Below are 26,181 nucleotides of genomic sequence, written 5' to 3' on the forward strand. Positions count from 1 at the left end.
AAATATTATAATAAATATAGGCATGATTACTATGGTAGTTGTGTGGTGTTTTAAGCATAGGGGAGGCAAGTTCAAACCATATGGTATACCCATAGTAAAAGTGCAAAGATCGTATGCTAAACTTGTATATATTATAACATACCTATTATACTAGTTTGTAATTTAGGGGTTAGAAATAAAAAAGCAAGATTTGCAAAGGTCATATAGAAGAGCAGAGATTAAATTGAGATCTTTGCTCAATAGGTCTTGTTTAATGAACAAGAGTTCAAAGAACATAAAGTTTACAAACAAGAGGAGGCCATTCGACCCATCGTGCTTGTTGTGCTAAAGATCTCAGCAAACACAAGTTGTTTCAAACTCAGCGTGTGAGTCTGTTTGACAACAACTATGTTTTAAACAGCTTGTGTTTCAGGAGAAATGACCGGGATTTGTACAGCGCTGCCCTGCTAGAATCAGTATCTCTCAGCAAACCCGCCCCTCCAAGCCAGCTGTGCAAACCCTGAGCTGTGCTGTCCTCTCAGTGAAGATGCGTTACGATGTCACTGTGACATGACATGACACTGAAGCACTACAGCAGCTATTTCCCCCATAGAAAGGAGGCTTGACAATTGAAAATAAAACACTCCTGTCTTGAGTGCTGCTGCTCTCCCATGGTGCAAACTGTGGGCCTAGACTCAGTGCAGCCGTCTGCCAACTGTAAAGACGCTCATTTTCAATGGGGTGTCAACGACCGACAACTACTTTATTTCGAGTATGAAGGTCTAAAACACTTGAAATATCTGCAAAGCTTCTCATTATTCAACCTCACTATATTCCAAATGTGGTTTGCTTTATTTATACTGTTTCTCTACACTGTGCAATGTTTTAAACTGGATTCAATTGTATTTTATCACTACTAATACTAATATTATAAGAATATTATTCATTACAAAAGCTACAATAGTAATACACACAATAATAATACAAACTGAAGGTCACAGGAGCAGTCACATGTACCAGTGAAGCTGTGAAAGTGTCTGAAGTCATACCTGGACAGCGTGTCCAGTGATTTGAGGTTCTCTGGGTTTCGGATCAGCTTGTCCAGGACACCGACGATCTGGCAGAACTTGGGCCTCTCATTGCGGTCCTTTTGCCAGCAGTCCAGCATCAGAGTGTGTAAGGCCCCCGGGCATCCCATGGGTGCGGGCAGCCGGTAGCCCTCTTCCACTGACTTTATCACCTGGGGAATACAGTTTTCATCATCGGCAGCACCGAGTCCTGCGAGTCTGTGATATTATCACTGAAAACTGCGTCATCCCTAAAATACAGTTATAGTTTAAATACATAAGAGGCTATACAAAGTAGCAACTAACGCATGTCGCTGACATCACCGAGTTATAAAGGAAGGCCTACAACCAGTTGTTTAGTAACAATAATACAACTACATTTATATAGTGCCTTTAATACTAAAAGCACTACAATAAAATAAAACTGAATATTTAAAATGCAATAATGATAGAGTCTTGACTTAACGCGTCTCGTAAAACATGGCACTGAATTCCACAGATATAGTGCATTATAATTATAACTAATTATAACTATATTGCTGGAGTTCTCCACCTTGGCATCTAATTGGCTGACTGACCGTGCAAAGAGAATGAGGATGTCTCACACTGGCCAATCTGACTTCTCCAGAAGGACAGCGCTCCAGCCCAGGAACTTTAAAAGGACTATCATATACACATACCATGCTGAGATCAAACCAGTCGTGCCAATTAGCAATTAACAGTGTATTAGTTATGATTTCAACAACCCAAACAGCTCCTATATGACGAAGGATTGTCACGATACGTACATCTCTGTTCGTCAGGTTCCAGTAAGGCCTCTCGCCATAGGACATGACCTCCCACATTACCACCCCGTAGCTCCAGACGTCGCTGGCGGAGGAGAACTTGCGGTAGGCAATGGCCTCGGGGGCCGTCCAGCGGATCGGGATCTTTCCCCCCTGCGAGGGACAAATGCAGATAACTGAGACACTCACTGAGACACTCGCTGAGGCCAGCCAGCTTTCAGAGAACTGCTCAATAATGACCGAGCAGCTTCTCTCATCTCCAAGTCTGCACAATTATTTGCACTGTTAATGCTCTGGAACGAATGGTGTATTCTTCCCAAAGAAAGACCGTGCAGCTCTGAAGGCTCTGGGAGACTCTGATATCTAGGATGAAGTTTAAATGAAGTTTGCACTTTTGTTGAGATGAATATAGGGGGATAAATATTGTGCATATATTGTATCTGGGACTCACTTGGATTTCTACATGAGCTGAGACCACTGAATTAGAATTGTATTTATTCATTGTCTTAATAATCTAGATATCGATTGGTTACCATCCTAATAATCCAACCACAATTTAGTTTTAAAACCATCAAACACAGCCAGCAGTCATGACTTTAAGGACCACTCCAAAGACAAATATATTGACCTATTTATAAATAAAAAGCCTGTGAACTGTTTGGGAACAGAACAGTCTTGAGATTGATTTAAAATCCAGTGTAACATGTTTTGGATGCAAATAAAAAGCATGTCGTGACTGAATGGGAGAACAGCATCCTGCCTGGATGACTAATGTGTTTCTGTGTCCGAACAGCCGATCAGATCTCCAATCCAGACCCTGCCGAGCCGGCACTCTCAGAGGTGGAAAGGCATTTCACGACGTCCTCCTTTCACTAGGAAAACTGTGGAACTGAGGAGGGTCTGCGTCCTGCCTGGTAAACCCATATGTCCATACTGAGGCATTCTGGGACAATTTCTGCACCCAAATGTGACCCAGTTCCTGCTGAACTATCCGACGTCCCCCTGCGATGGGGAGCCGCAGCGCTGGGTGTCTGGGCAACGAGCGGCAGAACAACTCACGCTGGTGGTGTAGGCGGCATCGGGGTCGTCCTCCAGCACCCTGGACAGGCCAAAGTCAGAGACCTTGCACACCAGGTTGCTGTTGACCAGGATGTTGCGTGCCGCCAGATCTCGGTGGATGTACCCCAGGTCAGCGAGGTACTTCATGCCCGCGGCGATGCCCCGCATTATGCCAACCAGCTGGATGATGGTAAACTGGCCGTCGTGTCTCTGTGGGAGACGGAGAGCATCGATTAAACACATCTGACTTTCTGGCATCCTAATGCAAGCGGTGAGCGCAAATGCAAACCAAGAAATAGCAAATTAAATACGAAAATTAATAAACACTCAAACTCAGAAAACAAACTTACAGTTGGTCACTCTAAGTTTAAGATTCCTCTTTTAGACATGTATTTCAGATGATCTGCCATTTAACAATGTCTCACATATGACTAATATGATCAGATTAGTCATGTGGAAGTTATTTGCAACTATGTGGCATTTAACAGCTTGATCTGCAAGACAGTACAAACAAAAAATCCCACTTACAGTAGCAACGTCATGTCAGCCATCAGCTTTACACTGACATGTGAGTCATTTATTTGTGAAGTGTTTGGTAAGTCACTAATAAAGGCTCATATGGTGGCGACCCATGATGTCTAATACTGCCCAGTCACACATTCATTTTGAATACATGCCTAAAAGAAGATGCTTATAATAAGTTGTCACCAAACAGTCACACAGTAAATTGCCACTCGTCTTGTCACTGTGGAATTGAGCATCTCAGGGCCGAGTCAAGACAGACACTGCAGGCATATCCAATCGCGGGGGCTCACAGACTGGCTGCTCGTCTTTGAAGTCCCGAAGTGTTATTTGCTAACTAATTCTGTGGCCTTTCAGATTCTATATGCTCCTAATTGCTTCTCAGAAACGCCAAAATGCTGCTGTCTGAATACCTCAATTACAGGCACAAAAGCTGGGCTTTGTTTGTTCTCTGTTGTCTGTCTGTTCTTCATTATCCTAATTTCAGCTTTTTAATAAAGGGTAACAAATGCTGTTTTGTTTGCTGAGGAGTGATCTGGAGGCTTCTCTCCTCCAAGACATGTCTGCGTTTCAAAGGAGAACAGCAGGTAATGTGTAATTTTTGGGGGAGGAACGGAGGATGTGAGAAAAGAATACCGAACCTGTTTGAGCTCAATTTAAATTAACTTAAATAGTATGGCGGTGCACTGGGGGGTGACAAAATGGCCGACCTGCAAGAGTAGACTAGCTTCCTGAAGACTACTGAAAAAACTGCCCATGATGAGATTACCGACGGCAGAAGGACTATCACCGTGCATGGCACCAATCTGCAGCTCATCTATACTGGTGAAGGGACGGCACACAGGCCATCCGTGCCGTACGAACATGCTCACAGGTTTGGTCTCTAATTCTATAACAATCATCCATTTGTTTCTTAAAACCCGAGAGAGAAAAGATCTGGTCACTGACCCTGAGGAACGAATCCAGAGAGCCGTTCTCCATGTACTCTGTAATGATCATCACCGGCTTACCTGTGGACGAGAGAGAGGGATCATAGCATTGACATCACCACCACCAGCAATGGACACGCGGATACACAGACACGGGGCTGTTCTGGTCTGACCTTGTCACTCCCTGCACACAGGATCCAGCAAATTCAAGCTCACGATGCTAAGGAGGGCGAGTGTTAGGAAACAGAATCGGCTATGCATGGTTAAGCTTCAGTGTTAGGTTGTCACTTAGCGAGAAAAGTCTGCTGCTCGTATGCTCTCTCATTAGAGGTGTCTACAGGAGACGAACACAGGGAAATCTACTGGACTTTATCAGCTCTTGTCAGACGAGGATTTTGGATTTTGCAATATTATCTCAGCTTTTTAGAGACTGAGAAACGTTTTACTGAGAAATGGAATTGTGAAAGTGTGAAACAGTATATCTATGTTTCCACCTCATGCTAAACAACTTATTTAAACAGTATAAGCTATACATGAATACATATAAAATACATATGTATATCATCTTATTAATCTCATTTTAATCAAAACTAATTATAGACTTTATGCAAATGTATAATTGGCATCTGTGCTGCCTTCGGTACTTTTGCTTTCATTTCTGACTAAAAAGCAAGGTCAAATAAAAGCACACATATTACATACACAAAAATACATAAACTAAATCCACCACATAGAAAATCCAACTACTAGTTATAATTCCCATTTCAGTTTGAATTAAATACAACGCGTAACTGAAATGTATATATTACTATAACTGGTTATAATAGGTATATTGGTATTTCTGAATAGAGCTGGATTTTGTACATATTTTCTAATAGAAATACAACAGCAAGGACAAATGAAATGTAAAATTCTTTCCAATAGATATTTCACAACCAGCAACAGCAACAGCTTCAGAGTTCTTGTCTAAGATCAACGCATGAACCCAATCAATAATAATAATGATATGCTCATGTAATAATAATAATCATAATTATAATAACATGACCATCTCATTGTTCTTTCTACATTTATTGGAGGAAATAAAAGAGCGGGGATTCAGGCCCAGAAGATGACCTCAGTTGACACTGCCCATGAAGGCGTCTTCACGCCGAGCCGCTCGTGAGCAGATGGCTGTGTGACGCAGACGGGCCGGGCACACATTCCCACAGACGGCCCACAAAGTACGGCTTCAGGACAGACTCGGATACCTCAGCACTCTCTGGGAATGCCATCGCCAGGTCCTTCAGATTAGTGGATTAATATATAATATTATATCATATTATGCAAGGAATGTGTTTTGAATTATTCTGTGTAAAGGCTGTTGCCAATTACTGTGAAAGTGTGTGTGTTTCAGCCTCAGAGGCAGCCCTGGCTGGTGTTAACATATTAATGACACTGTAAATATTGAAAGAGCAACAGTAAAAACAGTCAACTGGGTCTTCTTACAGCATCTCTGACTCAAGAGTCAAAACAATGCAAACACTTCAGGAAAATATACACACCCGTCATGACTTCTGGCCCTCAGTTCAACTAACTCCAGTGTAGGTATAGTAATATTTATAACAGGGGTATTTGAACAAAGTGTGCTTTCATTGTTTGCTGGGATATCACAGGGCTGATGGGAAGGGTAACATTAGGGACTTTTCAGTTACCATGGGAATTCATCTCCATTGCATCTGGAATACAAAACCTGAAACACATTATTCTGGGCCTTATTGACATAGCTTTATTTCCCTGCGTGCTATGGGGAACAATCTCACAATTAAACTCACAGGGACGCACTCCTCTGTGTAGTATAAGCTTCAATACAACCCAGTAATTGAAGAATAAATAACATCAACAACAAAAATAACTGCTTCCTCGTTCGTTTGACCGAAGCTAAGACTGAAGCTCATAACGAGTTTTGCTAGATCTTTGAGTTAAAAACAAAACATGAAAGGAGTATTTTTTTATCCTGCAAACACGTTTTTGATCTTTTGGGTCTGCTGTTAGTGAGCCTTACAACCCTCTGCTGTATACAATATTGTGTTTGAAATCTATGTATTATATTTAATTAGTAGGAGATGGTGTTACTCTCGTGTGTTTTTTTGTTACACTGATGATTATACAGTGTGAGAAGTTTCTCTCATTAGCAAAAACCTAATCAGAAGGTAAACCCCACTATTCGATCTGAGGAGTTTAGTTTATTAATCTATAACCCTGATATTTAACGTTTCTGTTTTGAGTTCTGGAACAGTGCTGCACTGTCAAGGGTTCATGTTGTCTTCATAATTCACACTTACAGTCTGCTGTGTGACTAAGGCCCACAGTCTGGCGTATGAGGATGAGGAAAGATGTCTATATTGAGAAGATCTATTTCTCTTCAGGGCACTTAATCAGAGATATGGATCACTAAAGAGTCCGTAATGGATACCATTGTCCCAGACGTCGGCCCATCAGCACTGCGGATCAACGCTGCAGAGACGGGTACATTTCCGACCTTATAAATCAATCTGAACTGCGCGACAGAACGAGACATCTGGCCGGAGCACCACCGGATAAGTTATGGAATTTAAATTGTCTGTGTTTATTGGACCAAAAAAGCTTTAGGAAGGTTGTCAGGTAGAAGGGATTTGCCATCTCTAAGGTTGGCACACAGTTGTCTAAGTGTTGTTGAGGCTTGAAAGTCCTAAAGTTAACCGACTTTCTCCTCAGTGTGTTGTACATAGTTCTGTCCCTCGTTAGCCCATTAGCTGATGAATGCACAGAAATCAAACTAGAATCAGACACAGCCGATCGTGAGTTTGATACAGAGCTCGAGGCACTCACTGCGGGTCACGACGCCCTCCAGGCGGATGATGTTGGGGTGATCGAACTGGGCCATGATGCTCGCCTCGCTCAGGAAGTCCCGCCGCTGCTTCTCCGTGTATCCGGACTTCAGTGTCTTCAATGCCACCGGGATCTCCCTCTTCCCAGGCAGCTTCATGCGGCCGTAGCACACCTCCCCGAACTCCCCTGGGGGAGGACAGGCAGAGACGGGGGTCAATGGCAGATCGGGCGGCGCGGGATTTGGAGGTTAAAGGTCGAGTTTAGAACAGACACTTTTTCTCAACCTGAAACTCGGGCAAACACCACAAATACTGTAATGAAAGAGTGATCGCTGCGCTTGACAGGAAGGGTGCGACGCAAAGGCAACGCTGTCCAAACAAAGATATACCGGAGCCGATGATCTTCTCTATTTTTATCCTGGAAGCTTCGATTTCCCTGGCGAAGTCGTGGACTGCTTGACAGGGGTCTTCGTAGGTGTGGGGGTCGATGTAGAAGCGGGATTCTGGGAAGGTGACTGTCAGGCAGAGAAGCACAACACGGGAGGTTAAAATCATAGACATAGGCATTGAATCCCGTATAGAAAGTGTAATGTGTGTGTGTCAATGTAACTTTTGTTACATTTATTACCTACAGTGAGATATGTATCAGAGCTACATTCTACCTTTTAATGAACGGATTAATACTTTTTTTTTTAATAGAACCCACCACTAGAAAAAAGGGTGAAATGACCTTCTTGCTGAAAAAGCTGAAGGGCATACTTGGATTAACAAACCCATTAAGCAAAAGACATTCACAGTTTTAATAATCGACTGAAGGGATGAAACATTATGATGTGTGTGTGCGCGTGTATATATGTCATGTTCATTATGCATTAATATTTCCTGTGGTTTTGTTTATAAAAAGTGTATTGGTTCTATAGTTGCAGTACTATTTAAATACAATATTAAACTGGTGCTTTTTATTTTTCCAGACAATCAAGTTATGAGAAGATTAACATTTCTGTTCTCTGTGGTGAAAAGCTTCAGTAATGGGGCATGTTCATGAGCACAAACATGCTAACAATGTGAGGGTCGCTAAAGCCGAGGGAGGCGCGATGGGTAGTGGAAACACGCGGTGAAATACCCACTGTGCCCATTCTGGTAGTGCATCTTCTCCTCATCGGGCTCCTGGAATGCTTTACTGTAGCCGCAGTGTCTGTAAGTCAAACACACACACACACACACACACAAAGAACAATCAGCTCTGGGAAGACATGTTCATCTCCTCGCTGTGGTCACTGAATAAGCGCTTTCTCTGGGTCGTTCATCATCTTTATTGATAGAGACCGCATGCAGAACTCAGTCACAGCTGGATCTGACCCGGTCCAGGCTGGAGCCCAGGCTGTGTGAACCACAGGACTCGCCCTACACGTTGGGCCGGGGCTGACATGCCTGTTTACTCAGATCACGTGTGGAGGGAACTTTGGCACCGTTATGCCTCTCTCTCATTCTGCCGCTCATATTTACTGCTCTGTCTCTGTGCTGTTTCCTAAACGTCTCGCTTATTTCCCCTCATCTGAGCACCTTCCACTGCAGAGTCACTATATATAACTTCCTGCTGTGCAGTGCAATGTGCCGCTACATGCACTTTGTGTTTCGATGATGTAATCCCTGGAAATGTTGTGTGGATGTAGTGTGTGGTATGTTCGTTTTTGGAAAACACGACAAGGTAAAAACATTTAAAATTACTTTATAATAATAATGACCATATACATATGTAATAATGCCAATATAAATGTATAATTATGAAATTATGAATACATATACATAATGATATAAGTTAGCCGAGTAAGTAAACCATTCTTCCCTCAGTGAAAACAGATCAGTGTAATGATGTGCCGATTTATTTATGAACTCTGCAATAGTCTTACATTTTTGTATTTCAGATTATAATGAGTTAAAACTGTCTGATCAATTTGAGTGAATATCACATGAAGTTCAATATGCTCCTTCTTTGAACTTCTGAAAAGAAGGAAAAGTAGAAACTGTGTCCTTGCAGACATCAAAGCAGGGAAGATAAATGACTCATGGGGACACTGTGTTAATTGTCTGGAATTAAGAAATCATTAATTAGTCTGTTTTTATAGAACAGAAAGATTACAATTAACCCCAAACAGCTCACAGAACAGACAGATTGTCTTTATTATAAATGATCAACCATATCTTAAAAAGGTTTATTGATCATTTATAAATGGAATTATTTATTCCTAACTGTTTTATAAACTATTTACCACTCATTTATTCATGCTGTTCAAACCCAGTCACCTCAGTGCTAGTCATACAGTTTTAGTTTCCCTGTGTCAGGTCTCACACACGTGACACAAACTACAACAGACTCGATGCTCTGCCTCAGACTGAATTTTCTTGCAAACAACACGTCCACAGAAGACTCGTCAAACACAGAACTGGTAGGAAATGTACTGGAGAGTGGAGGGGAATACTAACACTTCCACATTGTAGTAGCTCTCGCTGAGTGTTAGGGAAGGCTTAACAGAAGGTACAGGTTGATTAAAACTACATTGTTATCTGCTTGGTAGTAAAGTTCTATAATTAGCTCTTTTCTCAAATGCAGTCGTGACTGTAAAGGCAAAACATCCTGATTATAAATTAACTTTTCCACGGTCATTCACACGTCCCAGAGCCCCACTATCCTCCCTGTGCATTTCTGTTCATTCATCTATTCATCTCAGAGATGTGAGTATTGCAGCTGCCAGCTGGGATTGTAAAAGTGGACACAGAGAGACTCTCTCACCTCTTTCTGCAGATGAGAATAGCCAGGAACATCACCAGCCCCAGGACCAGCGCCATGCAGATCCAGATGATTGTCATCGTGTCGTAGCGAAGAGGTGCTGCCGGATGAATGAATACACAAAATAAAGCAGAAAAGGGTCACGTACGTTATATTTTAGGAAGCAAACATTTGCCTTTATTAACCGCTAACAACCTTGGCCAGACAAGAAAAAAGACATGTGCGTTAGCATATAGTGAGCAAAGGATCATGGCTTATTTCTACTAACGGTATCCACTAGGAGTTATGCCAACATGTACACAATTATCACTTGTGCAGATGTTGTCAATCCTAGCCCCATCCCTACCAAGAAAGCTGGATGCAAATAAATCAGTCTTAATGCTTAACTAACAATTAACAACAAGATCAAATCTGTTATTAACATATTTACGACCCGAAGAGCTCAAGCTTTTCTTTTCCCTGCTGTTGACTTCCATCCTTCAGGAAACTGGAGGTAACGCACTTCATGGAGGAAGTGGCACAGACTACTTTCAAAATGACTGCAGCGAGGCTGATACCCAGGCCTCAGTCTTGGCTTGTGTGTGGTGTCCATGGCCTTGTTAGGAAGGTGAGGAGACTCCCGCACGGAGAGGCGGCTCACTGGTTTCCCCACTGGGTCCGGCTCTGATCAGTGATGTGACCTTCAGCTGAAGCTTAGAACAGAAGCACCAGCTAGAGGGAGACACTTTACCTGCTGTCTCCCAGTCCTACTAAGACCAGCACTTGAGACTGCAATCCCACTAAACTGGGCCTGCAGTACATTATCCCTCCCTTTATTACAATCAACACAGAACATCTTTCTATGAATGAGATTATAAACCCAGCAGTTATCATGCACTCGTGAATAATTGGATTTTTTTTTTTTTTTTAAATCACACACTGGATACAGCTCATAAAGGCGTGATGCATCTATTACAAATATCCTCTGTGTTGGTCAAGCTAAGACTAAACCATTAAATATGATTAAATATTACCTTTGTTTTCAGGTAAAGGCGATCTCTACATCAGTCTTTGATCTTACAATATAAATGTAGAAAGAGCATCCGTTTTCAAAGCTAAATGATCCCGAGAACCACTCAGAGATCTTGGTTCGGTTTAAATGCAATTCATGCAAAGCTCTTGGATGTGTAGTTAATACTTTTCCAGAATTAACTGGGAAACTGGGAACTGCTTTGTCAAGTTTATGAATATTACCTTTAATCCCAGAAAACAGCACGCCTAAATCCATCTTCCCAGCCTGCCAAATACAAGCAGCAGAGTCAAGATGAGTGACCTCAATATGGTGATGTAAGGGCTCTGCAAGATCTTTTGTTCCCACTGCACGGAAGCGGCATATTTTGCGCAGCTCTCGAGCCTTTGAGGATTGGGCTCACCCACGTTCGTTCCCGTCTCGCCACGCTTCAAAGAGCCACTGCGATGTGAGACGACACACGAACAACTTTAACCCAAATATCCTCGATTCTGGAACGCTAGGATGTTCTGTGCTGTCAATTTGCAGAGACTTGGATTCGGATCTGAGAGGTTGTGAACGCCGGGTGCAGAGAGCACTGTGTGTTTAATGAAGGCTTTTGATGAATAATGGGCTGAAGCACAGACTTGGTCCTCACCAAAGCAGGACTCGGCGAGAAGGACTTCAATAATGAAAGATTGTTTCTGGAAGTGTGGGTGGCTTTGCATGTCCTTACTGTGGTCAACATACAAAAGTTTTTCCTTGGATAACGGCCTTTGCCAAATTAATATATAAATCGATATGTAAACAAATAATGAACTGGCTCTGGAGATCACCGATCCCACAAAGCTCCTGGAGAAATAATCTCACTATACATAATTCCCTTCCTTAGGAATTTCTGAAACGCATCGCATTACAATTAGATCAACTAATCGCGAGTAAAATCCACATGTGAGGCATGAAACAGGGCGTCTGGCTACAAATCTTAAAGAATATCTTCAGGGATTTAAGTTGTTCCTGTCAACTGCCTTGTTGATGGTTATTACTAGGCTTCCTATTTTTCAACATTTCTGGTTTTAACCTTAATAAACCAGCCGTTAAAAATAAAGCGCATCTCTTGAAGGCGTAATCGCTCGCCCTCTGAAATAAATCTGTTATGTTATGTGCTGCTTGATAATGTAGACCTAGTTTTTCACCGGCTGAAAGCTAACAGCACCCCGTGTTATTGGCTCCTGAAGATTCGTGTCCTTTTTGGAAAATGCAAAGTTAAATCAAATAATCAGCTCCTTCTCCTACGTACACAACTCAGTGTCTCCCAGCTGGTTCCACTACATATAATGATGCGAATACATGACAGTTTTAGGATTGAAATGATTAAATTTAGAACAAAACATGAATAGATAATTAAGTGAAAGTTGTGCTATTTAACTCCGTCTGCATCAAAACTATCAACACACTTAACAGGTGTAACTGTCGGCCTAAATAAAACTGACCACGAGTTTTGCAATTGTAATTTCTGGTCGTCTGCGGTTGGTGGCACCACAAGTTTGCTTTGCTCCCCCCACACTTGCCCCGCTGGCATGAGCCATAGGACACCAGACAATAGATTTCACAAATAAACAGGAAGTGCTCAATGTAACGTATGCATAAGCACATGGGGGCTACAATTATTTGGATGCTCACCATCATGATTATCACTAAGCCCCTACGCCCCCGCAGCAATACAAACCTGTCCGCGCCTTTTTAAGGACAGAGCCAGCGTGACAGTTCGGACCAACCTGCTTTGCCGGTCTGAATCTCCACAGTCTGGCTGAAGCGCCCACAGCCGGCGGACGTCCTCGCCCGCACCTGGAAGATGTACCTGGTGCCAGGCTTGAGCCCAGCCACCCTGGCGCTCGTACCCTTGGACTTCAGGGTAGAATAACTTTGCTGCTCCTTGTCCTGCAGAGAGCGAAGAAGCCAGGGGCACCGTGTCAACTGAGAGACTCTCGGTCCCTGGAGCTGGACTGGACATACGAGCATAGAGTCCTTGTGCACTGAATACTCAATCATTTATATACCCCAACCTTTTCTTGAACGAACAAGTAAGCGGATGAGAGGAAGAGTCTCCGCTACATATCAAGTAGAATGACAACATCCTCTTATTTGAAACCCTTTTGTGGAAGAAGAAGAATCTCTTAATGGAGATTTAAAATTATATAAATGTATATTAAACAGACTGGTTGGTTAAATGGACAAACCGGTACTCACATGGTCTGATGACAAGAATTAAGTGAGATATTAACGATGATCTCAGCCTAATTTATCAGCACTGTAGTTTGTCGTCCTTTTTAAAAGCTTTAATGCCTTGTAACTCTGGGCATCGCAGTGCATAACAATCTGCTTAACGAGTTCGCTCTCTGTACGATCGTCTCTCCACTAATGACAGAGAGAGGCGACGAAGCAAGCACCACGCGCACAGTACCATTCTCCTGCATTGAGCCCTAACTGGAACCGAGGCTCATGTCTTCCTTTGTGCGAATATCAGTTGCTCGGGGAGATGAAGACCTGGGCGAGAGAGCTGCAGTGCTGGTCGGCCCTGTAAAGAGCTCCTGCAGCTCTGCACGTCTCCTACACAACGAGAGAGTCGTGAGCAGCAGACCTGGGATGGCTGCACAGAGCTGAGCCGGAGCACCATTCCTTAACCACACTCCGCTGCACACTCATTGTTAAGCCTCCCCGAGGGGCTGTGAAAACTAACAGAGGCTTCACAAATGAGAATTAAGTCTTATTTACATTGTGACATTGTTGATTGCATGCTACTGGTTAATTTCCCAACACAGCTCAGATCGCTCTCAGGAATCTGCTCGTAGCACAATTGCATCCTATTGTTCTCAGCTTGGGCAATGCAATTAGGAAGGTGGTTTTCTTCTTGCTTTGTAACATTAAGGAAGTTCTTGGGGTACAGTTTGGTAATCTGTTCATACAAATGATCTACAGTATGCATTTCATCACATCAGTCGCATGCTGGGATTACTGTGAACCCAATGTAGCATGATGGATAAAGCATGTAATTCAGAAATGTCCAGTCTTGGTCCAGGAGAATCTTAAATCCACTGCTTTAAAAAGGCAACAATCCCAATAACAAACCCATTCAAAACCAAGCTCTAGAATGTGAAAACATGCACAAGCCACACAGGATATGAAAACAGATGAGGTCAATGGGATGTAAGATAAAGTAGCTTTTTATAGGTGTCTAACGGAACTCTGATTGACATTTTAATTAACATAATGATAACTAGAAAGTATGGCACACTAGCAGTTATTAATTCATGTATTTATTTGGGGGTGGCGGCAAGTTACCTTCTCATAATATTTGATCTCGTACTCCAGGATCACACCGTTGGGCTGGTCTGGTTCATGCCACAGCAAGGTGACGCTGTTCTGACTGGCGTTTTCTTGCCGAATTGCAATCACCTGGGAGGGAGCTGTGAATAGAAACGACGCACACAATTATTGCATCCCTTCACAGCCTTATCCGTGTAATTCACTGATAATTCCTGCCTCAGCATAGTGGCTTCTAGAAGATAAGCAAACTCGCTCATCTGTGAGGCAGATACTGCACATTGGCACACATCTAACTGTCGCTTCTCTCTCAAACACAGAACTGCCAGCTGAAACGTGATAACCGAGAAATTGTTTCCATCCATATTTTCACAAAACATTTCTAAGGAATATAGTTCTTGTTTCGTTTCTTTTGCCAGTTGGTTAAGATTCGGGTTTCATTTTCTGGCAAACGTCGTTACACTGTGGGGAACACCCTGTGCAAAATCAAACTGGCCTGTTGAAGACTACACAGCTATGTGTAGGTACATACTAGTGCCCTTTAAATGCAGGCCATGGTGAACAATGTGTGTGTGATCTAATCCCATCACTCCACAGTGCATACTTCTCACTCTAGCTCCTCAAATAGGCCGACTCCATAAGCCCTCAGCTCTCAGTGAACTCAGATCCCTACTGGGAACAAATAAAACCAAACTGAAATTTCACCTGGACACCAACTGCGTTATTTAGTTTTACTTTCAAAACCTCAAATTAGTTAATCTTCCTTTCTTCTCACAATACTGCAGTTTTAAAAGACTAACTGACTATTAGCTTTGTTTATTTGTTCATTAGCCTATGGATTAGTTTTCCCATTAATGAATTGTAATAATACCAAAGCAAACAAACAAATCCCAAAGACCTTATCAATGTAATATGTATCCCTGTGGGTCATTCACAGATAAATGTAAACTAATACTTGTGGACAGTGTGTCATAACCCTGCGCTCCTGGGTGCTTTAAACTACACGATGTTGACAGGTTGGCAATTAGCAAAAAAAGCAAAGACATGCTCCATTAATTGAAAGCCAATTTTATTAAGTTATTTAAAACAAAGTCAGCAAGCTGAAGCAATACAATGAAAGCACAAAAATAACAAAACTTGACTTTGAATATCAATGAAGGATCTCAAAGAGCCTCAAATGCTGTACAAAACAGACGCAAATATTACACTGGCAGAAAATTAGTAATGAATTAATAAATCACATCGATTATAACACAAAATCATATAATCAGTCATTTAGCCTTCCGCTGTGTACGTTTGACTTATTGCTCATTAAGTCACTTTTTATTTGGGTTTAAAAGACATCTGGAAAAACAGTTCAAACTCATTTTACAAGTTATTTTTCAGAGAAACTTTTGATATCCATCTGAAATTACTGCAGATAAGACTGACAGGGATGTGAGAGCTATAATCTGTGCTGCTCTCACAGAAATAACCCGAGACGTGCCCATGGGTGTGTGTCGCGCTCGAGTGGCAGAACAGTCAAGCTGCAGCTCAGAACACGGCACCGTCTCCTCTGCTGGAAGGATGGATTCTGGCACCGTCTTGCCCATTAACCCTTCCTTTACCGATTGTTTTTAATAATCACAAATGGGGGACAACAGCTACTACAGGTATGTCAAGAGCGCTGGGTGAGATAAGGACTCCTAAACTGATTAAACCCTCACCAGATCAATGCGGAGAGCTTACCCTGTGGCACAGCTGCCCCCATGAGATCTGTGAGATATGATGGTCCTTGGTGGTGTGCGCCAGCGGTGGGATTCGGACGCTGGAGGGTGAACGCGTCCGCGGGGAGGCTGGTTTTTCGTTGTGGTGCCCGAGGTAAATGTATGGTTTTGTGCGATTATGGCTTTCAGTTGTTTTGTTGGTGGTCGCACTCGTTTTTCTTGCTCTGGTAGGAAACTCATTGGCCACTGTTTTGTTTTGACAGTTTTGAGTCATTTCTATTTGATCTTTTTATTTTTAAATTGACGATGTGTTGCCCGGTGAAGTAAAGCAACACATCGTATGAACTATATATATTATACATCTTTGACCGTCTTTTCATTGTGAATGTAATGTATTTGCTGGATACAAGTGAGGCTGGGATGTAGGTGTAGTTTTGGTGTTTTATGTGTACTTTGTAATAAAGATCCTTGCCTTTCTGATATTGGGCAGAAAACACAATGTATGCAAGTTCTTGTTCAAAATATTCTTCCACTCAGTTGGAAGGGATCTAAGCGGGGATTGTAAAGTGATCTAACGAGCTGGAGTTCCCTTTGCTCCTGGAACAATTGAAGGGTGGCAAAGTCAAAGTAACCAGGCTCCACATGTATATACAGAAATAACCCAATTTTTCGACCTGACACCTTTTCCAAAAGGCAAAAGCATGCAATGACATTGTCAAATTGTTTAGCTGGCAGGCCCATAGTTAGGCTATTATATTGTGGTTATGTTGTGGCTGAAACGGCTAACAGAGCCACAGGGGGCGCTGCTGTGCAACGGCCTGAGGAATCTCCTGCTGATTCAAACCTATCAATGTCTGCCACCCAGTGACACCTCCTGGCTAAAGTTGGCAACGGCCGGGACTGTAGACCAGCTCTTGGCCGAGGCTTTCAGGAGACGTGGGGGGGTGATACCATCGTACATCTGCGTGGCGTTGTGTCCCCTACCTGCCTGGTTCGTGGTGACGTTGACGGCGACGTGCGGCCGGGGCTCCGGGCAGAGGTGCGACACGCCGTTGAACGCCTCGATGCGGAAGGTGTAGTTCATGTGGGCGGCCAGGTTCAGCACCGTAACCCAGGGCTCGCTCAGACCCAGCTGCTGGGGGGCGAAGCGGATCGGCGGGCTGCCCCCTGATCCGCCCGCCCCCCCACTGCTGCCGCCGCCCCCTCCCGCCCCAGCGCTGCAGGCCTCGCACAGTGCCCAGTCGCCCGCGCACTTCCAGCACAGCACGTTGTAGCGCACGTCGCTGCGGCCCCCGCTGTCCAGAGGCCGCCCCCACTCCAGACTCACCGAGGTGCCATTCACCGCCGAGATCACGTTGACGGGCACAGAAGGGGGCCCTGGAGATAGTAATACAGAGGATTAACAAAAGAAATGGCACAGTTCTTAAACTCCTTCACCTGGATCGTTTTTGGATGCTTTGTGGAGATTAGATTACCAAGAAACAAAACTGCTCGACCTCTCTCTGCAGCCCGTGATGATGTGTAATAGTGCTAGTATATTTTAATCAAAGCCATCCACTTGGTGTTTGATATCAAAGCTACCTTTGCTCACTCTGCTATCAACCCAGTTGTAAGTTAGAATTGCACCGACTGCTCCAGACTGAAATACATCCAAAAGGGGAAGAGCCTTCTCACTGCTGTTTGCCAGGGGCTCAGATTGGACTCAATCTTTCATCTAAAATGCAAGAGCAAACGTATTGCAGAGTTCCTATATTTCTGATTGATTAGAGCGAATCAACAGACATACTGTAGAGCCCACATGTAGCCTATGTACCATTTGATTCCTATTAATTTACAATTATGATGTTACAATTGGATTCTGACAGATTTTATTCTGGTTGGCATTAGGTTGTATGCTGTGTTTAATAAATGATTGGGTTTGGCATCACATCTGCTATCCCAGCACGGTGTCTGCATTGCCACAGACACCCCCGATGTATGCCTAGTGTAGTTAGAGCTTGCACCCTGCCACACAAATGTATATAATAACTACGACCTTTACATAGTGCAGCCCACTCACATTTTATTTTAGAAACATTTAACAAGGTACGTGCTCCGTGGTATTAAAGATATCTGTATATAGAGCGTTTCCCTCTAGCAATATGAATATTTCAGTTTTGACAGGAATTTGACAGACTTTAAGCATGAAATGGACACATATGTTCAATCAACGGGGTAAATAACTGGCACTAATTAGACCTAATTCCTTAATCTTACCATTAATACTTTCATCTGTTCACGAGCCATATATTTCCTGGTCTTCACTGGGGATGGGGATAGAGGGTACTAAAATACCCAGGAAGAAAGTCTCATGAACAAGGGATAAGGATTGTGCACTTAAATGCCCATCTCAGCCGTCGCACATTCCTTGTGCTGAAGTTAAAAAAACAAAAACTCAGTTTCTGTATCGCAGACCTCTTTAACTTCCGAGAGCAGTCTTAAAAACGGTCAGATATAACGTTAGTGTTATAAACAGCATTCTGTGACGTGTAAATCACATTATTCTGCATGGATTCCACATATGGTTTCAGCCTCAAACAAAGGTGAAAGGTTCAGTAATTTCAGTCGAATCATTCTGTATCACACGGATGCTAAAGGCAATGAAATGTGGTACCAGAACAAAGCACCGGCCTTCCTCTCTCCAAACACGGTATTATTACAGTCACCCAGTCAAACTGGGGCAGTCTGAGCATCGTCTCAGTCCCATGTACATTCAGATTTGTGCTCATATGATATAACAATACAAATACAAAATATTGCAATTCATTAAAAAGTGATTTTTGTTAATTTTCCCGCTACAGCTGCTCAGTTATTCCCTTAGAGTGCAGTGTCAAATAAAACTTTCCACACAGAGAAAACCGACTCTTGCGCTTCTCGTGGTGATATCTGACTGTACAGTGCATCTACAGTTACACACACAGACAGACAGGCAGACCGTGTCAGAGAGGGTTGAGGGTTGATAATAAAACACACACCAGAGACCCGTGTAAATAAATGGCACAAGATCTCATTGTGAAGACAGAATTCATCTCAATCAGAGCGAATGGATCTAATTCAGAGACATCGGATTGACTGGTGTCGAGGTGGAGGGTCACGTCTACACACATGTACCTGGGAAGCAATGTGAGACTGCAATCTGATTTAATTAGGGCCTCTACACAAACCACTACACTGAACAGCTAGTAAAACTGCTGCAGGTTTTTGTTGGAGTCGGAGCATAATGTTAATTAAAAGAGAAACTGCGAATCCTCTGATTGGACGCCCCGATTGGCCTCTGAGAATCATAATTAGACAATTACTGCCACTGTGTCTCTGATTAAACTTATCTCTTTCAGGTGTGTTCTTTAATGACTGAAGTCAGGACTCTGCCCAGACCAGCCCTGTTCCTGGAGAGCTGCAGGAACCAGGTTTCATTCCTACACAGCTCTCAATTTCACTACTGAACAAATTAGATTGATAAGTCACAATTAACATGATCTTTAGCACTGGAACCCAGTTTGCAGGGGCTCTCCAGTCCATACAGTCCTGTTAATGTAATACAGCCTGAGACCAACTGTACCAGATGGTCAAAGCATCACAAGGAAGTACAGCAGAACTTGCATGAAGAATGTCATGTATGTGTGTGTGTGTAACAAACTATTTATCATAGTGAAGCTGGATAGTCATGGGTGATACATATTCTAGTGAAGCAATTCAAGCCGTGATGTACTGTTCATGCTGGGTACTGCACATACATTCGTGTGATGTCTCCTCATCAGTGGCTCAGCCCTGCCCATGGTTATATCAGCGCTGGTTCCTGTGTTTTGCAGGGCTTTCTATTCTGTTCCAGCCGAGCTCTTACTTCCATAACTGATCTAATTGTTTGCTTTACTAACTCCATCTCATCTCCCCCCAGGACTCGGAGAGCTGTCCATTTGAAGTGACATAGGAGCATTGGACTGTGGCCCCCCAGGCCTGGAGCTGCACGGCACGGCCCTCCGACTCGAGGGCCCAGATGAACACTCCAATGCGGCACGGCTAACTCGTCAGGTTCCCAAAATGAAAATGATTTGGGGGAGTTTTAAGCTGTTTGTAAATGATCTCGCACACCTGTCATGTGACTATGAGACGTGCTATCCCTGTAAGTACCAAGAGCATCAAAGGATCTAATTATTAATAATAGTAATAATGATACTTTCCTATATAATCCAAATGGTTGCACACACGCTGGAGATCTCAAGGTCATGTCCTATTCAACACTTTCCGTACTTCCAAGAAGAACAGCCTTCGAAAGACAGACAAGCACTTGCTCTCTACAGTTTAACAATCGCCCCCAGGATTCCCGTCTCGAAACCCATCCCGACGGGCACGCGGAGGTATCTGCCATGATACAGACCGGATGATTTGAAACCCTTCACTTTAAAGCAGCTCCTCCCAGTGCGAGTTCTGCGGGTCGGTACTCACTGGTGCAGGGGGCAGAAGGCAGGTCGAAGACAGCGCGGTAGTAGTTGGAGTCGCAGGGGCAGAAGAGGGACGCCCGGATCTCCGAGTGGCTGTGAAGAGGACACTTCCCGCAGAGCTGGTCGCCGGCCGAGGGCTTGTAGAAGCCGACCTCGCACGCTGAAAGAGAGAAAAACATGATGAAGGAGGTTAGCCAGATGTACTGTACATCACTGTACATTCACATAAATACTGCTTATTTAATGTGTAGTAATAGGAGTGGGTGAGTAACTAGAAACAGTGTTCACATTTACAATAATTCACATACAGTTGTTACTAGAAAGATAGTGGTCAGATAAAGACAACCACATCAGCAGCAGCAGATCCACAAACCGAGAGATCAGCAAGGCTTTAGTCAATAAAAAGGCCGGTCAAAAGAAACTGGGGAAGAAACACAACTTCCCCAGTGGTTTCAATGTGTTAGAAATGTTTATGTCAGTGGGGATGGTGGTGTTGGGAGGACTGGTCCCAGGGCCGTGTAGCCGCACTGAGAACATAAGACCAAGCCCGGGATGGATCGGCCCGTTCAGCCAATTGTCCCGGGAAGAAATGTAGATTACAGGCACAGTCCTCTCTGGGAGTGGGACTCAGACGTCCTCAGTCAGCTTTGTAGGAATGATGAAAGTATGGTGGAAAAAGGCAGGGCTGGTAAGAGTCGTGGTTTCCAGAATATTGTTCTCAAAGTCTGTTACAGTTTCTTTTTTTGGAAGGAGTAGCTGTTATAAGAGAGATTAAGAAAATAATTTGAACAGACTGCAGTGCGGGGCTCGACAACTGGAGAACGTAAAAAAAATATAAGAAAAGGGAAAAAAGGTGAGCGGTAAATTGAACCATTTGAACAGCCCGATGATATTTTAATTGAATCCCAAATGGAAAAAGTATGAGAAAAGAATTAGATACAATTAAAATAAATTTCTGTCTCCTTAGACATCACAGGATTATTTATGCCCTCACACACGGAAGAAAGATTCATTATGTTCTTCTACAATTTCACTTCATAAGTTTTTACCCCCACTAGTTTATTATTTTTGATTGCTTCCGATCTTCAGTTTCATTCTTACTGAAACACGGCCAAACAGTTCTGTTGTGAAGTCTAGTTTGTGTTTCGCTGTCTCTAATGTATCACTATTTCCTAGTGTCTGTCCGTTTCCTTTTTTTAAATTGTCTATACTGGTGCCTAGCTCTTCTCTATTACAAGGTCACTGCTTGTACAGACGTGTCTGCTTGGAAATGGTTTCACACTTCGATTTATAGTACGTCTTCTGGAACAAGTTGTTTAATTATGCTTAAAATAATTGATTGGGGGTAAATCTCAGCTTATTTTAATAGTTTTATTTATTGCTGGTGTAAGTACTTTGAAGTCCAGACACCTGCAATAACTGAAGTCTGACCAGTTTTGTGTAAATAATGAAGTCTCTCTCTAATATTTAACATGGTTATTTTGCAGCTGATGCTTTGGATATGTAAAGCTTTCTTTGGTCTGGTGAGGGGGGATGAGTTTCTGATTTGTCATCCTGTGTCTGGCACCGAATGAAGATGGCAGGGGCACGTGCCAGTCGATGCCAATCTCAAGGAAGTATATGTGGAGGTCTGTGACCATGAGATTGCCGTCCGAGGACTCGGGGCCCAAACGGCTAGAAAGCAAAATGTGAGCATAATAGAGAGGATTCTTCACATTCTCAATCCGGCTCCTCTTCTGCAAATCTGGTGTTAAGAAAGTGATGGAGGGCCGAGAGAGACAAAGGAGAAAATTAAATTCAAATAAAGAACGGATTCATTAAGGGACTGATTGCTCAGGGTCAAGCAGATGACAGCATTCACACTTTTGGAGAACAGGACACTTTTCATTAAAGAAATGACAGGACTTACCATGAAGCAGTAACTCTGTGTTCATTAAAAATGTTTTTATCAGATGTTATATTTTATAACCTATGCAGTTACAGGTAATGTCTATTTCCACAGTGAGGTTCACCAGCATGTACAGTGTTTCACCAGTTTATTCACTTGTAATGCATGTTTAATTTGAGTGATTGACTCTGGAACATTGTAGCAATTAATAAGCATTAATGAGAAGGCAGAATATTGATGAATTTTGATAGAAAAACTGTTATGCACAGCAATTTCCAATGATACAATGTTACAAAGATGTTACAACAAGGTTACAACAATATCAAAACATTGGGAGTGGTGTGGAGGTTATGGAGGGTTCTCTGCCTCAAGGTGCGGATTGGTGTATTATTACAGAGCAGCAGCTACCAGTATTAATACACGTAAATACACGGTGCTGGGACACGTACCGTGAAAAGGAGAATAAATACAAATGGATTAAGCGGGATACTTATTCAATTAAGTGGGACGCTGGCCCGTGAGTGGCTGAAGATTATTCTGCTGTTCGTTCCAATTGCCCTCTAAACTCCTTCATTGACTTGGACCTAATCTGATGAGAACAGTTCTCCAAAAGACAATGCGTTGATGAGTTAAGGGTGACCTACAGAGCATGCGAAAGATGAGCACCGGGCACCCCTGGCTTTAGGAGTGTTACTGTCACTTACCCTGCTATTCGGGGCTGAACCTGTGGGTGGAGGGCACTTCATCCAGGTCATCTTCTGTAGTGTACCTCATTTTGGTGATGTTATAATGATAAATTAACCTTTATACGTCAATATCTGAGCAGTGTGGAAAATAAACAACTTGACGAAGCAGCTTCCCCCAGTCTGTGGCTCTTCTTATTGCTATTTATATGTTACACACTCCCTTTAGGGCCCCGGCGAGGCCCAGACGAGCATACATTGTGCGTGTTGTCAACGTCCTGTCAGCATACGGCTCGCATCTCGGGGAAATTTGCATTATAGTGAATTTTAATGAATATTTGCAGTCATGTTATGCTGACCTTGATTTCATTTTCGGTATAAATGGATAAATAAATCAAGAAAGAAAGAATGAGGGGGGGAAAAGGCAGGAAAAGCAAATTATTTGCACATGCATGTGACAAGAATATAGGGGCCCAAAAAATGTGCTGAGAAGACGAAATAATTTTGAAGGCAGGCTGCCTCCTGGCGGGTGTTGAAAAGGTCATTTCCCGCCTGTACAGATTTGTTATACTGTGTTTTCCTTGCAAATGCGTGGTCCTTCTTTTTTTTTTGTAATAGTTCACTTTTCCACAGATGAATTCTTGACTTTGCTGCCCTGCATCTTAATTTTTTCTTAAATACTGACAAGGCAATTGTAGGCTGGAGTGTGGAGCACATTTGAAACCACAGCAGGAAGGCTGGCGTTCTGTGAGCACCATGGTAATTGCTCTATTGTGTGAGTTTACTGTCAATTCATAACACACCTGAGTCACCACCGCACACGAGCCATGTTGCCTGAATGACGAGAGCAATATAATCATATAATGGAATTTGCTTATTCCACGTCTTAACGTTTAGGTGATTCAAAGACCACTTTAAACCGCTGTAAATCATAAAGGTCCTTTAACCTCCAGAAAGTTGGATTCCTGAGCTGGTATATTGCCTACAGCTGCAGAGATGTTAGAAGGGGAGAGAAAATTATTCAAACAGAGAAACACAGTCCATGGATGGCCCTGTTGTTTTATAAAAGGGGTAACTGTATAATCCTATTAGACAATTCCTTTGCCACTTCGTGCTGTGTCAGACCCATCAGGAATGATAAAACCACAGCCGAGCTTCACCAACCAGGCCCAACCAGCCTAAGACATGCACACCCCCCGCCCGGAGGAGCAGACGGCAGCTGTTCATGAGCAGCGAGGGGGCCGTGTGAGGGTTCAACTGAGCCAGGATGACTTCAATCGACCAGGGTTTTCCTGGATTGCCACACAACAGTGACGCCTGCGGCTCAATGACGGCTACATCAGTCCACCATTCGAACCTCCAGCTCTGCCGTTTGCTCTGGGGACTCGCAGTGAAAGGAAGCAGAGGCTAGACATCGTGTTTCTGAGGACGTGGGTCTCCATGTTTCAAAGTCAACAGGAGAAAAAAAAAAGGCAATTTTAATTTAGGCAAGAACAGGATAAATGATCATGGTTTCCCATTTTGCCTCTCTCCTCTAATTGGTAATGAAACAGTGGGGATGTGCGTGTGTGGGAGCCACTCTTTTCAGTTCCCAAATCCAAACCACAAGGATCATTTGAGGCTTTTTGAGAGAAATGCCAAAATTAAACGTGCAGTCTGATTTTCAAGAGGGTCAAAGGAAGAAGCTTTTTTGTTTGTTTAAAAGACATAATTTAGGTTTTAAATCGCACCCAGTTTGAAAGGGGTTCTATTGGCAGAACCAAGGGGATAATAGTTGGGCAGACGCAGACTGAAAAAAAACACTGACAACAGTGTTTGTGTATTTCTCATAGGAAAAGTGTATTCAGTTCTTATAGAGAGTCTGGCAGTTTACCTGGCCCCCAGATGAAATTCCCTCGCAGATGCAGTTTCTACCTCGGAAAGGCAAATGACAATGACATTATTAGGGGATTGTGACATTTGGCAACCTGTCATTCAGCTTCACGTTGGGACTGTGATTGACTGTGATGGACACTGAGCTCCAACCGCAAACTCCAGGCGCCGCGTCGATCAGCACTCCAGATAAGACTGTCTGTGTGCGATAAACACCCAGCCACAGTGCTTGTGCATAAAATACAATCCACAAGTAAAACTGAGAGCCACAAGCTGATTTTGTAGGTAGCACTTTATAATTATTTAAATCCTGCTCAGTTGATCCTGGTCATTGATCCTTTACAGGATTGGGCTCTCCAGGATGAGAATTAGGGAACACAGACAGTATTATATTAAAATATATGTATGATCAGTTTACTACAGGACTTTCCATGATGCTAGAAACAATGCAGGAATAAAGTGCATGGCCTGTAATTCACCCTACAGTAAATGTGCAGCAAACAGGATCATAGCAAAGCAGTAGAGCGAGCAATAAGCGCTTCTGGGTACATCGTATCTGTTCCCTGATGCAAGACACATTGAACACAAGTGTCTGCATCTTAAAAATCCCACACTGCCAATGATCAGAACCAAGTGTGCATTGAGGAAGCAATACAAAAAAGTGCAATATAGACACACTAGTTGTCATTGCTCCAGATCTGGATCACTCATTTCAGGGCAAATGTACAGGTCTCCCCAAAAGCATGTCACAGGGAAAGGTACATGCTTTTGGGTGGCGTTTGGTGAAGAGGGACATTGAAGAGGGTGAATTGGCCCTCATTCTTCTCACCAGAACAGACTGCATGAGCTCAGACTCCAGATGAAAGAGCTAATTTCAACACGGTTCACACTTCAGCAGGACAACGCTGTAACTCTGATCAGTGTTCAATTCCCACACAGCAACACGAGCCCCACAGAGTTGTGATTTCCAAAGTCGCTGGATGTCTTCACAGGCTTTAGGAAGCTTTTAGACACTTCATTATTACCATGTCCTAAAATGCTAAATTGGTCACAATGGGAAGAAATAAAAAGGGGGATTTATTTTCTTTTCTGCCAGAGAAGAATAAAGGCTCTCTGGGGTTATGATGAATGGGGTCCTCATGAGAGGCGAGAGAGCAGCATCGTCCTTGAATCGGGCTCTTAGTCTTTCTGTCATAGGGCCAAATTAAAGTGCAAGTCCTGCCGTCCGCAGGCCGGGCTCTCACCTGAACTCTCATCTCGACTT

At 43.1% G+C, this 26,181-nt stretch overlaps 1 protein-coding gene across 1 annotated transcript in view; it reads right to left on the reverse strand.

The window, feature by feature from the left end:
* epha8 (eph receptor A8) overlaps positions 1-26,181 on the reverse strand; it is a 111,184-nt gene that overhangs the window by 5,257 nt on the left and 79,746 nt on the right. The window contains exons 4-15 of the mRNA XM_066690892.1: positions 20,479-20,634; positions 16,981-17,373; positions 14,309-14,433; positions 12,745-12,907; positions 9,982-10,078; positions 8,318-8,385; positions 7,580-7,705; positions 7,192-7,377; positions 4,361-4,422; positions 2,891-3,100; positions 1,835-1,984; positions 1,029-1,219 (exon numbers count right to left, since the gene is read on the reverse strand). Of these exons, the coding sequence (XP_066546989.1) occupies positions 1,029-1,219; positions 1,835-1,984; positions 2,891-3,100; positions 4,361-4,422; positions 7,192-7,377; positions 7,580-7,705; positions 8,318-8,385; positions 9,982-10,078; positions 12,745-12,907; positions 14,309-14,433; positions 16,981-17,373; positions 20,479-20,634 (1,927 nt within the window). The remainder of the gene's footprint in view (positions 1-1,028; positions 1,220-1,834; positions 1,985-2,890; positions 3,101-4,360; positions 4,423-7,191; positions 7,378-7,579; positions 7,706-8,317; positions 8,386-9,981; positions 10,079-12,744; positions 12,908-14,308; positions 14,434-16,980; positions 17,374-20,478; positions 20,635-26,181) is intronic.

The sequence above is a fragment of the Amia ocellicauda genome, chromosome 18 (genome assembly GCF_036373705.1).
Source record: "Amia ocellicauda isolate fAmiCal2 chromosome 18, fAmiCal2.hap1, whole genome shotgun sequence".
NCBI classification, from domain to species: domain Eukaryota; kingdom Metazoa; phylum Chordata; class Actinopteri; order Amiiformes; family Amiidae; genus Amia; species Amia ocellicauda.